The following is a 12,631-nucleotide window of genomic DNA, read 5'->3' on the forward strand; positions in this document are numbered from 1 at the left end:
CAGTTGGTTAAGCGACTGCCTTCGGCTCAGGTCATGATCCTGGAGTCCCTGGATCGAGTCCCACATCGGGCTCCCTGCTCGGCAGGGAGTCTGCTTCTCCCTCTGACCCTCCCCCCTCTCATGTGCTGTCTCTCTCATTCTCTCTCTCTCAAATAAATAAATAAAATCTTTAAAAAAAAAAAAAAAGTTAGGAGACTATGGTAGGAAGAAATGTAGTACAAATGATTAACCTGGTTCTCAGAGATGTTTCCAATGTATGCTGAGATGTTAAAATTTAGGAAATCTCTTCTGGGTTTCTATAAATCAACTGTCTTAACTAAAGTGAATTAGCTAGGATCGCTGATGCCCACCCACACCTAACATTCCAGTCCAACAGCCACTCTTTCGTCCTCCTCATGTCAGTCCTCCCTGGGGTGTGCCGTCTTATAATTCTCTCTTCTTTCTGTTCTCTTCTACTGGCTTCTCCTTCCTTAGCCCATCCTTAACTGCTTGGCTTCTTCAGGGCATGTATACGTATACGTATACGTATACGTATACGTATATGTATATGTATATGTATATGTATATGTAAATACACACACACACACACACACACTGAGGATCAAGGAGCTTAAGTGAGTTGCCTGAGAGAACTCATGATCAGTAAATTGTTGAACTGTGATTCAGATTCAAACCTTCTAACCCCTAATCTAATGTTCTCTTCTTTCTACCATAAGGAAAACAACCTAGATTTTGATTCTACATCAGTAAATTTCTCTCTCTGTGAGCTCTCCCAGGTCATGGGATGCAACTGACCTCCAACAAAGCTGTGGCCAAAGCTGTGGTCAAACGCCTAACTCAACTTCTCTGAACAAGGTTTTCAGTCAAGGAGCACAGTGTCCCATTACGTATTCTTATTTACACAGAGAGGTCTGTATTACAGTGACACCGTTGTTCCAATCCATGCCTCTGTGTTCATTTGTATACCAGACAAAACTGTGTTTGGGAATTGCAAAGCCAATTGAGCAATTCCTTGTTTTAACAATGGCACTTTTCTTCACCGACTGGTATATCTGGTTTCCAAATTTAGGTTTAGGAATAGATCTGTGAGTTTGAAAATGCTGGGGGTATCAAGAGGTGTAGGCTATTAAGGCTGAGTGTTTCCTTTAGGGGAGGATACCTTAATGGTACCACAATATCAACCCTTTTGTTTACTGAAGAGGGAGCAAAGCTTTTTTTTTGAATGAGAGTTTGAGAGAAAATGCACAAGAGTGCTTGATTAGGTTGAAGGTGGACATCCTCTTTATCTTGGTATCCTGCTCCTATTCCTAGCCCTGTACCTAGAATGGTGCGGGCACATAGAAGGAACTTAGCAGGGGTGCCTGGGTGGCTCAGTTGGTTAAGCGTCTGTCTTTGGCTCAGGTCATGATCCCAGGGTTCTGGGATCGAGACCGTCGTTGGGCTCTCTGCCCAGCGGGGAGTCTGCTTCTCCCTTTCCCTCTGCCTGCCGCTCCCCCTGCTGTGCTCGCTCTCTCTCTACCAAATAAATAAAACCTTAAAAAAAAAAAAAAGAAGACACTCAGCACATTGTTCCATTCCTAATAATGGTTTATGAATTTGAATAACTTTGAATAATCACCCCCAGTTTGAATTTAGACCTGCCAAGCCAAATAAAGCTATGGAATGGTGTCTCCTCCTCCTGTGAACCAGCTCCAGAAGTATGAAAATTCTCACATTTAGAAACGGAACTATTAATAAATTTATTTCTAATGGCACCTTGCTCGTAGGAAAAAAAGATTGTCAAGTTTTTTTGTTTTGTTTTTTTTAAAGAATTTATTTATTTATTTGAGAGAGAGAGAGAGTGAGAGAGAGAGCGCAAGAGGGGGTAGGGTTAGAGGGAGAAGCAGACTCCCCACTGAGCAGGGAGCCCGATGTGGGACTCGATCCCGGGACTCCGGGATCATGACCTGAGCCGAAGCCAGTCGCTTAACCAACTGAGCCACCCAGGCGCCCAAAGACTGTCAAGTTTTAAATCCCATGTCCCCTCTATGGTGTTGCTGCCTTGTCCCACCAAACATCCATGACTCTTTTGTAGGTATGATGATACCCAAAGGAGCTCGACAGATATGAATTCCTCTGAGAACCAAGGAGATGAATGAGTACAAGAAGCCAGGAAGTTAACTGAGCCATTCCTACAGTCGAGCATTTGCCTGTGTCACCTCCAGAGAAGAGGCTATCAGAGCTCCCCTATAATTCTGGGATCCTAACTCCCATATTGAGGAAGAACTTCTCTGAAGTAGCAATTCCCAAATTAGAACCTATCCCATTAACATAAGCTATTGCTTTATCTGCCAAAGCTTTCTCATTTATAAACCAAGAAAATAGACGTGAATGAGGTTGTTTGGAGGATTTCATGAAATCCATTGTTGTTAAAACATCTTTACTTTTTCTCTTTACACTCCTCCTGGAAGACCTCAAAAAGTAAACACAAATATCTTCCCCCTTACCAATCCTTGATCTCACCCACTAGCAACTAAAAAGGTGAAGAAGCCTTATTTCTGTTCCTAGCCAGGCCTGACAATTAAGATCTTCATAAAGAGTAATGTTTCAGGTCAGGTTATACTGAACTGTGATGGTCAGAAAGAACTAATTAGAAATATACTCATCCTTTTATAGTTTAAAATTTTGGCATAGCATTTAAATCACTGATTTTCTGGATTCTGGGGAAAGGGTAGCAGCACAGTCTTTACTCAGATACATTCCAAAAACAGACAGAACCCCTAGATAATAAAACCAAAAACCTACAAACAACATTTTCAGCAAAGTAAGTGTTATCTTATAAGCTAACTATGTCACCTGCAAATTCATATATTGAAGTCCTAACCCCCAGTACCTCAGAATGTGCATTTAGAGACGGGGCCTTTAAAGAAGTATAGTAATTAAATTAAAACAAGGCCTTTTGGGGGGCCACTAATACAGTCTTTATAAGGAGGAGAGGAGGACACACACAGACACCAGGGATGCGCATGCATAGAGGGATGACCATACGAGAAAGAAAACGGCCACCTGCAAGCCAAGGAGAGAACCAAGCCAGTGGCCCTTGATCCTGGACTTCTAGGCTCCAGGACTGTGAGACAATAAATTTCTGTTGTTTAAGCCACCCAATCTGTGGTATTTTGTTATGATAGTCCTAGCAAACTAATACAGTAAGTAATAAAGTATCTCTCAAATCCCCAAACACAGGTGGGTGGGGACAAATCACCAACAGCCAAAAGATCCACAGGCCACCGGCATCTGTACAGGAAGAGACAGAAGAAACAAATACGACATCTGATGGACCTGCAAAGAAGAGAAGCCCCCCAAACAGCCAATATGTATTCACCAGAAAGCACAGTGGACCATTCTGAGAATGGAAGTTAAAAGTGGGAGGAATTTTGCCTGAGCCAAGAGCCATATGTGGGTACTGAGTCCTTGAAAAGTGGTCCATCTGAACTGAAATGTATATAAGTATAAAATATTCAGTGTACTTCAAAGACTAAGTATGAAAAAAAGAATGTAAAAGATCTCAATAATTTTTCTGTATTGATGACATGTTGAAATAAAGTATTTTAGATATATTGGATCAAACAAAATACATTACTAACATTAATTTCACTTATTTTTTTTTTTACATGCTTAAGATCCAGCTACTAGAAAATCACATTTGTGGCTCATATTAAATTCTTATTAGTCATTGCTTCCCTAGATCACGTGCTCAAGATATCTGTTATACTCTGGTAGCAGGCTACCTCAAATGCATGTGCAATTCTTTTGAGTGGTAAGCCACAGAAAACAAAAGCATTCATCACAAGCTTGTACAGGTAGTTTAAGTATCATCTCTGAAATCACATATACTTTACTATTACCAGTTTGCAGAACTTGCCTCTAGGAAAATACTAATTTTTTGAGGAAAAAAGAGAAGGAAGAGAGAAGGGCAGAAAAAGAGGGAAGAAAGAGGAAGGAGGGGGTGGGGTAGGGGAGGAAGGGAACAAGGGAGCAAACCCTTAATTTCCCAGTTACCCTCTCCTATTTAGGAACCAGGGCATCCTAAAAATAGGCTTTTCAAGAAAGCACTGTAGGGGATTTCTTCTTTAATTTGAAATACTGGGAGCATATTTAATCAAAATAATTTCTACAGTTATTTTTATTTAACACCATTACACTTTACTTTGATGTACTTCTCTGTCGATATGTATATATATATTTATGACCTCCAATACTTATTTTGGCCATGTGTATTTGCTTCTCCAGAGTCAAATAATCAGTGATTTGGAGGCCTCCTGTTGTCTCAAAGCACCAGAGGTCATGGATATCACTGGTAGACACAGCTGTGTATCTCAAATACATGTCTCAAGATGCTGCCTTATATAATCCCAGCAAATATTCCATTCTGCTCTAGCAGTCTTAGTCACCATGGTAACTGGAACCCTGCAAGCACTTGGGCTTTTGATCATTTTCTGACAGTATTCAAAGATATTTCTAACATTATTCTCACTTCATTACTACTGTAACTACATGCAAGAGCTACTAAAAGAAAAACACCACTCATTTTATCCATTTCTCACTGTCTTGGACTATGTTTTCTCACACAGTGAGTGGAAAGAACTTATTTATTATGCACATAATATAAGGAGATATTTTCAGTCAAGAAAAACACTTCATTAAGATATTCATGTCTAGGAAAATCAAAAGGCTCTGACAAGTTAGATGAATGACTTAATATAAGGTGGAAAGACACACCTTCAAGAGTAAAAAGGGAACTTATTATACCCAAGATATTATATAGAAACTCTAAAGCCTCTCGTGTACTGAAATGCACTTTTTTGCTCTGCTCATAAGGAGTTTAAAAAGTCCAAGTGAGAGGGAATACAAGGGTGTTGTTGAGGTGCTCTATGTTCTATTTCTTCATCCAAGTACAAACCACACGGATGTGCTCTGTTTGTAAAAAACACACTTAAAGGGGAGCCTGGGTAGCTCAGTCGTTAAGCGTCTGCCTTTGGCTCAGGTTGTGATCCTGGGGTCCTGGGATCGAGCCCCACATCAGGCCCCCTGCTCAATGGGAAGCCCACTTCTCCCTCTCCCAACTCCCCCTGCTTGTGTTCCCTCTCTCGCTGTGTCTCTCTCTGTCAAATAAATGAATAAAATCTTTTTAAAAAACCACACTTATAATATGTGTACTTGTCTGAAAGCATATTACACTGCACTGTAAGTTTAATAACTAGTTTGTGAACTCAAGAAAAAAAGTGGGGGCACAAGGGTGGCTCAGTTGGTTAAGTGTCTGACTCTTGATTTTGGCTCAGGTCATGATCTCAGGGTCGTGGGATCAAGCCCCACGTTGGGCATTATGCTGTGAGTGAGGACTACTTGGGATTCTCTCTCTCTCCCTCTGCCCCTCCATACTGCTCCCCAGGCTCTCTCTGGCTCTCTCTCTCTTTCTAAAAGAAAGAAAAAAAAAAAAAGCAAAAACACAAAGGAAAGCTAACCAGAAAATTAGCACTAACAGTGAAAGGAATGTTGGGAATGAAGGGACCCATGTTAAAGGCCATGCTACTCCAGGTGGGTCCCCAATGTCCCCAAGTCCCAAAGCTGGTCCAGACCACCACAATATATTTCTTATTCTCTATAAACACTGTGATCCTGTTTTCTATTCAGACTAACACAACTAGAAGGGGGGGAACAACCAAAAAAACTTTTTTTTCATTTTTCCCAAAGAAATCTTCTCTGTTTTAAAAGAAATGCATAAAAACTGTATCAACTCTTGAAAGTAGAGAGGTGTTTATTTTTTTTTTTAAAGATTTTATTTATTTGACAGAGAGAGACACAGCGAGAGAGGGAACACAAGCAAGGGGAGTGGGAGAGGGAGAAGCAGGCTTCCCATGGAGTAGGGAGCCCGATGCGGGGCTCCATCCCAGGACCCTGGGATCATGACCTGAGCCGAAGGCAGACGCTTAACGGCTGAGCCACCCAGGCGCCCAGTAGAGAGGTGTTTAATTCACATAATTCTAAGAGCTTCTTTGGAGAGGGAACGGGAGAGCAGTGTGGACAAGAATGCCACACACCCCACAACCCACCACCCCGGGGAACTCCAACATGACCTACAGAACTGATAAACAGAGGGAGGCCTTTCCAACCAAGATCTAAAACTGATAAGTCAAAAAATGGGCAGAAGACATGAACAGACACTTCTCCAAAGAAGACATACGAATGGCTAACAGACACATGAAAATATGTTCATCATCATTAGCCATCAGGGAAATTCAAATCAAAACCACATTGAGATACCACCTTACACCAGTTAGAATGGCAAAAATTGACAAGACAAGAAGCAACAAATGTTGGAGAGGTTGTGGAGAAAGGGGAACTCTCTTACACTGTTGGTAGGAATGCAAGTTGGTAAAGCCACTATGGAAAACAGTATGGAGGTTCCTCAAAAAGTTAAAAATAGAGCTACCCTATGACCCAGTAATTGCACTACTGGGTATTTACCCCAAAGATACAGATGTAGTGAAAAAAAAGGGCCATATGCACCCCAATGTTCATAGCAGCAATGTCCACAATAGCCAAACTATGGGAGGAGCAGAGATGTCCTTCAAAAGATGAATGGATAAAGAAGATGTGGACCATATATACAATGGAATATTAGTCAGCCACAGAAAGAATGAATACCCAACATTTGCATCAACATGGATGGAACTGGAGGAGATTATGCTAAGGGAAATAAGTCAAATAGAGAAAGACAATTATCATACGGTTTCACTTATTTGTGGAACATAAGGAATAGCATGGAGGACATTAGGAGAAGGAAGGGAAAAATGAAGGGGGGGAAATCAGAGGGGGAGACGAACCATGTGAGACTATGGACTCCGGGAAACAAACTGAGGGTTTTAGAGGGAGGGATGGGTGAGCCCGGTGATGGGTATTAAGGAGGGCATGTATTGCATGGAGCACTAGGTGTTATACGCAAACAATGAATGATGGAACACTACATCAAAAACTAATGATGTACTGTATGGTGACTAACATAATAAAAAAAATTATAAAAAAAAGATCTAATACTGAACAAAGCACTTTCATTTATATAAACAAGCACAGAAAATATATACCCTACCAGACACTTGAGAAAATCAGCCCCCAAATATATTTGGTCTTTGGTTAGGGACTGAACTAGGCACTAAGAGCAAACAGTCCCCACTAAGAGTTAATATGGTATATAGAACATCAATGAAATATAGAATTTTTGATAAATCAAGATCATAAAGAGCATACTGTTTTTACAATTTATGGTTTTTCATTTAACCATGTATCATTTAACCATATACCATATACCTTCCATTTACATACCCACCAAAATCTTTTTAATAGATCTATATTATTCTATGTTTGTGTGTATATGTAAATCAGACTTTCTTAAAAAGTGAAAAGAAAAAGGAAGGGAGTCTAAGTACTAATCTCTCAGGAACTATTGACCTGTGCCACCACTAGCCACATTTCCTCTCAAACAGCAACTCAAAAGCATTCAGATAATATATATTCTTTACTCACCATATTTATCATAGAAATAATTATGGCTGTTTAAAATAAAGAGAGCCCTGCACATAAAACACTGAAAATAAATCCCTGATGAATTTGCTTACCCATTCTTCTAGGCCAAAATTTATTATTATTAGTATTGCCAAATTTTAAAATAGCACTTTAGAAAGTACTGCTCCACATCCAGGAGGCAATCAATATATTAGTATAGAAAATACTGCTTTCTAGGTAGCAATTTATGATACCTGCAAGTTACACACATATACTGACAAAATTACTGACTTAACAAATGAAGAAGGGAGATTTCAAACTGGTGGGACCTGTGTCTTTATATACTGAATATTTTAGAGAACAAGAGTCAAAAGGATTAATTCTTGAACCGGACATAGTTTCAAGTGCCCAAGAACTAAACTGAAATAGGCATCATAGGCATATTATAATAAATTTCTGCAACAATGAATAAATAGTCCTAAAGATTAGATCTCACACAACTTTCTTCATGTATTAGGGTTTCCTACCATCCCCACAGACTCAATTTTACTCTGTAATTACTTTAAAACTAAATAAAATAAAATCAAAATAAAATCAGTGTGATCATTAAAATGGCACTTAAAAAAGATCAAAATGAGACCCATTTGAGCTGGTAAAATACATTTGCACAATCGAAACATTTCAAAAAAAGAGTGAAATGAAACAATTCAATTCTAGTTAGCAGCTGTTTTCTTTTTAAAGATTTATTTATTTATTTTAGAGAGAAAGAGAGAGAGAGTGCGCGCATGTGCATGCGAGCAGGGGGAGGAGCAGAGGGAGAGAGAGAGAGAATCTCAAGCAGACTCCTGTTGAGTGCAAAGCCTGATGCAGGGCTCTATCTCATGACCCCAAGATCATGACCTGAGCCAAAATCAAGAGTTGGGACAGTCAACAGAGCCACGCAGGCACTCCTAGTTAGGAGGGGTTTTGGATACTATATATACTGTCATCATGTGGCCTAAAGATAAAGATGTACTTAAAAGTGATTTCTGGGGGCCTGGGTGGCTCAGTCGTTAAGCGTCTGCCTTCGGCTCAGGTCATGATCCCGGGGTCCTGGGATCGAGCCCCACATTGGGCTCCCTGCTCGGCCGGGAGCCTGCTTCCCTCTCTCCCTCTGCCCACCCCCACTTGTGATCTCTCTCTCTCTCTCTGTGTCAAATAAATAAATAAAATCTTTAAAAAAAAAAGTGATTTACAAACTGTAGGGTGCTATGTGGAAATGTATGTGTTACTGTTACTGTTGTAGTAGTTACAGTGATTTTAACCAGGCAGAGAATCTCTAGCAGGAGATTACTTGAACTTTATGATTCATTTACAATTCAGAATCAGATTAGGAAAATAATTCCTTTTTTAAGAAGGGAAATGCCATTGCTAAATTCAATATGCTTCTCAGACCTACTGAGTGAAAACATACTCATACTATACTCATTCTTATATTCAAATAAGAATATATAGAGAAGCTAGTAAACTTTGGGTAAAATATGTAATACCTAGTTTTTGAAAAGCAGTATAGCAAAAAGTGCTGATATGAAATGACAAGACGAAATATGTCTCATAAATAGTAAATGAATAAAAAAAGAAATATGGCATTTAGTGGACAAATTTCAGAGACATTTTCTGAAAGTGATGAAAAAAGGAATACAGATGAAAATCAAAAGAGACTAGATTGTTGCACAGGGTTTGGGCTGAATATTCAATCTAAGCATTACAAGTATAAGCAAGGAGGGAGAACAAGGAACAAGAAAGAAAAATATGAAAGAAATGCAATAATCAATTGAAAAAATATGTTTTCTGATTTTAAAAATGTCTAAGACCTCACACCATACACAAAAATTAACTAAAAATGGTTCACAGATCTAAATATGAATGAGCAGCATAAAAGAACAAAACCGGAATAAATCTTGATGACTTCAGGTTAGGCAATGATTTCTTAGACACAGCACTAAAAGTACAAACAATGAAAGAGAGTAATAACAAGTGGGACTTTACTAAAATAAAAGCTTCTCTGCTTCAAAGGACACCATTAAGGAAGTGGAGAGACAGCCCATCGAATGGAAAAATATACATTTGTAAATCATTACATCTCACGAAGGACTTATATCCAAAACAACTATAACTTAAGATAAATAACCCAATCTGATGAATGATCAAAGGATAGGAATAGACATTTGGCTGGGATGCCTGGGTGGCTCTGTCGGTTAAGTATCTGACTCTTGATTTTGGCTCAGGTCATGATCTCAGGGTTGTGAGATGAGCCCTGCGTTGGGCTCCATGCTGGGTGTAGAGCCTGCTTGAGATTCTCTCTATCTCTCCCTCTGGCCCTCCTTCCCCTCAACTTGAGCTCGCTCTATCCTCCCCAAAAAAGAAAAAAGACATTTGGCTAATACACACATGAAAAGATGCTCAACATCATTAGTCACTAGGGAAATACAACAAAACCACAATGAGATACCACCTCACACCCACTAGAATGGCTCTCATCAAAAGGACAGACAAGGGCGCCTGGGTGGCTCAGTTGGTTAAGCGACTGCCTTCGGCTCAGGTCATGATCCTGGAGTCCCTGGATCGAGTCCCGCATCGGGCTCCCTGCTCGGCAGGGAGTCTGCTTCTCCCTCTGACCCTCCCCCCCCATGTGCTCTCTCTCATTCTCTCTCTCTCAAATAAATAAATAAAATCTTTAAAAAGAAAAGGACAGACAATAGGGGTGCCTGACTGGCTCAGTCAGTGGAGCATACGACTTTCAATCTCAGGGTTGTGAGTTCAAGCCCCATGATGGGTGTAGAGATCGCTTAAAAATAAAATCTTGGGGCACCTGGGTGGCTTAGTCAGTTGAACATCCAACTCTTGATCTCAGCTCAGGTCTTGATCTCAGGGTCATGAGTTCAAGCTCCATAATGGGCTCTATGTCAGGCATGGAGCCTACTTAAAATAAAAAAATAAATAAAATAAAATCTTAAAGGGGCACATGGCTGGCTTAGTCAGAAGAGCACGTGACTTGGGCACCTGGGTGGCTCAGTTGGTTAAGCAACTGCCTTCGGCTCAGGTCATGATCCCGGGGTCCTGGGATCGAGTCCCACATCGGGCTCCCCCTGCTCTTTGGGGAGCCTGCTTCTCCCTCTGCCTCTGCCTGCCACTCCCCCTGCTTGTGTTCACTCTCTCTCTCTCTCTCTCTGTGTCAAATAAATAAATAAAATCTTTAAAAAAAAAAAAAAGAAGAGCATGTGACTCAATCTCGGGGTCGTGAGTTCGAGCCCCAGTTGGGTATTGAGATTACTTAAATAAATTTCAAAAAAACTTAAAAAACAATGAAATCTTAAAAAAAAAAAGACAATAACAAGTGTGGTGAGATGTGGAGACACTGGAACCGCATACACTGCTGGGCGTGCAGCCTCTTTGAAAAAGTCTGGAAGTTCCTCAGAAGGTTAAACATAGAGTACCATATGACCCAGTAATTTCACTCCAAGGTATGCACTCAAAGGAACTAAAAACATATGTCCACACAAAACCTTGTACAAAAATGTTCATAGCAGTATTATTTGTAACAGCCAAAAAGTGCAAAATAACTCAAATGTCTATCAACTGATGATTAGATAGACAAAGTGTGGTAAATCTATACATGAAATATTAATCTGTAATAAAAGGAATGAAGTACTGATAAATGTTACTAGATGAACCTGAAAAACATGTTAAATGAAAGAAGCCAGTCCAAAAGACCACACATTGTATGATTCTCTTTATATGAAATATCCTAAATAGGGAAATCCATAGATACAAAAAGTAGATTAGTGGTCGAGTCCCAAGGGCTGAGGACTGGGGAAGGGGGTAGTCACAGCTAAGGGGTATGAGGTTTCTTCTGGGGATGATTAAATGTTCTAAAATTAGATGGTGCTGATAGTACCCAACTCTGTAAGGATGCTAAACCACTTAAGTATAAACTTTGGGTGAATTTTATTATATGAAATACAGCTCTATAAATTAGAAGGGAGAGGAGGAGGGGGAAGGGAAAAAGGGGAGAAGAAGGAGGAGGAGGGGAAGGGGTCAGAGCTCCTATAACCTTGTTAATGTTTTAAGAGCTGAGAATAAAAGAGTTTGGGAGTCACAAAGGATTTTCATGCAAACTTTTAAACGCCTTCTCACTCTTTAAATCTACTACCACTTTAACGTTTTTATTTGCCTTAATTTCAACAAGTACACAGAGGTGTGTGGGAAATTTGCTTAACAGATACGCTAAATCTGAGGCTACAGATTTGTGTTTTTCTAATTTCGTCACAGACTATTTGATGGCAGGGATTGGTAGTTTTATCTTTAAATTATCTGTACCCAATACAGAATGTGGCACATACTGGGGCTCAAGTAAATGCTGAATAAATAAGGTTCACCTGGATAATACTGGAGACCAAAGAAGAATGTATATAAAACCATCTAACAAAATAGTTCTTCTCAACTTGAATAAAACAATAGGAATTATCCTTTCTCCTATTGTTTTTTCATCTGAGAATCAAGTGTGTCAAAGAAAAAAGCATGATAACCTCTAATACAGGTATTTATAAAACAGTCTACCCATAACTTTCAGAAACTTACCACATACCAGCCATGGAAAAAAATACAGAAGAGTTTAAGGCATCAAGAGTCCACTAACCTTAATCCATTGAACAACTGCTTAGACTTATCCAGAAGGTAACAAAAATCTGTAACTGTTTTCCTCTCTCCCTGTGGGATATCATCTTCAGCACCTCCAGAGGACATGATTTCGTTAAGAGCAAATTCAGTCCTGTAAGAAAACATATGTCCATTTATCCAGTAGGTGAAAATAAAAAGAGAAACATATATTATCTGATAGCATTTTTTTCAAGATAGATATAGAATTCTTCTGATCACAAATCATCAAAATAAGGTAAGTACAAGATGGTGTGGGAAAACAATCTCATATTGTCAGTAGGAATGAAAATTGGTATATCCGTATTGGAAAGTAATTTTTGTAATATTTGTTCATCCAAACAAAGATCATTAATTTGATGCCTTTTATGTTCCAAGTCCTCCTCTACATGGTTAA

General features: G+C 39.5%; 1 protein-coding gene across 5 annotated transcripts in view; it reads right to left on the bottom strand.

The window, feature by feature from the left end:
* The window catches only part of SCAI (suppressor of cancer cell invasion), a 135,090-nt gene that overhangs the window by 60,489 nt on the left and 61,970 nt on the right, over positions 1 to 12,631 (bottom strand). For all 5 annotated transcript variants that reach the window (XM_032419093.1, XM_032419094.1, XM_032419095.1 and 2 more), the window contains one exon: positions 12,218 to 12,349. In XM_032419093.1, coding sequence (XP_032274984.1) covers positions 12,218 to 12,349 — 132 coding nt within the window. The remainder of the gene's footprint in view (positions 1 to 12,217; positions 12,350 to 12,631) is intronic.

The sequence above is a fragment of the Phoca vitulina genome, unplaced genomic scaffold (assembly GCF_004348235.1).
Source record: "Phoca vitulina isolate PV1807 unplaced genomic scaffold, GSC_HSeal_1.0 scaffold21, whole genome shotgun sequence".
Classification (NCBI taxonomy): domain Eukaryota; kingdom Metazoa; phylum Chordata; class Mammalia; order Carnivora; family Phocidae; genus Phoca; species Phoca vitulina.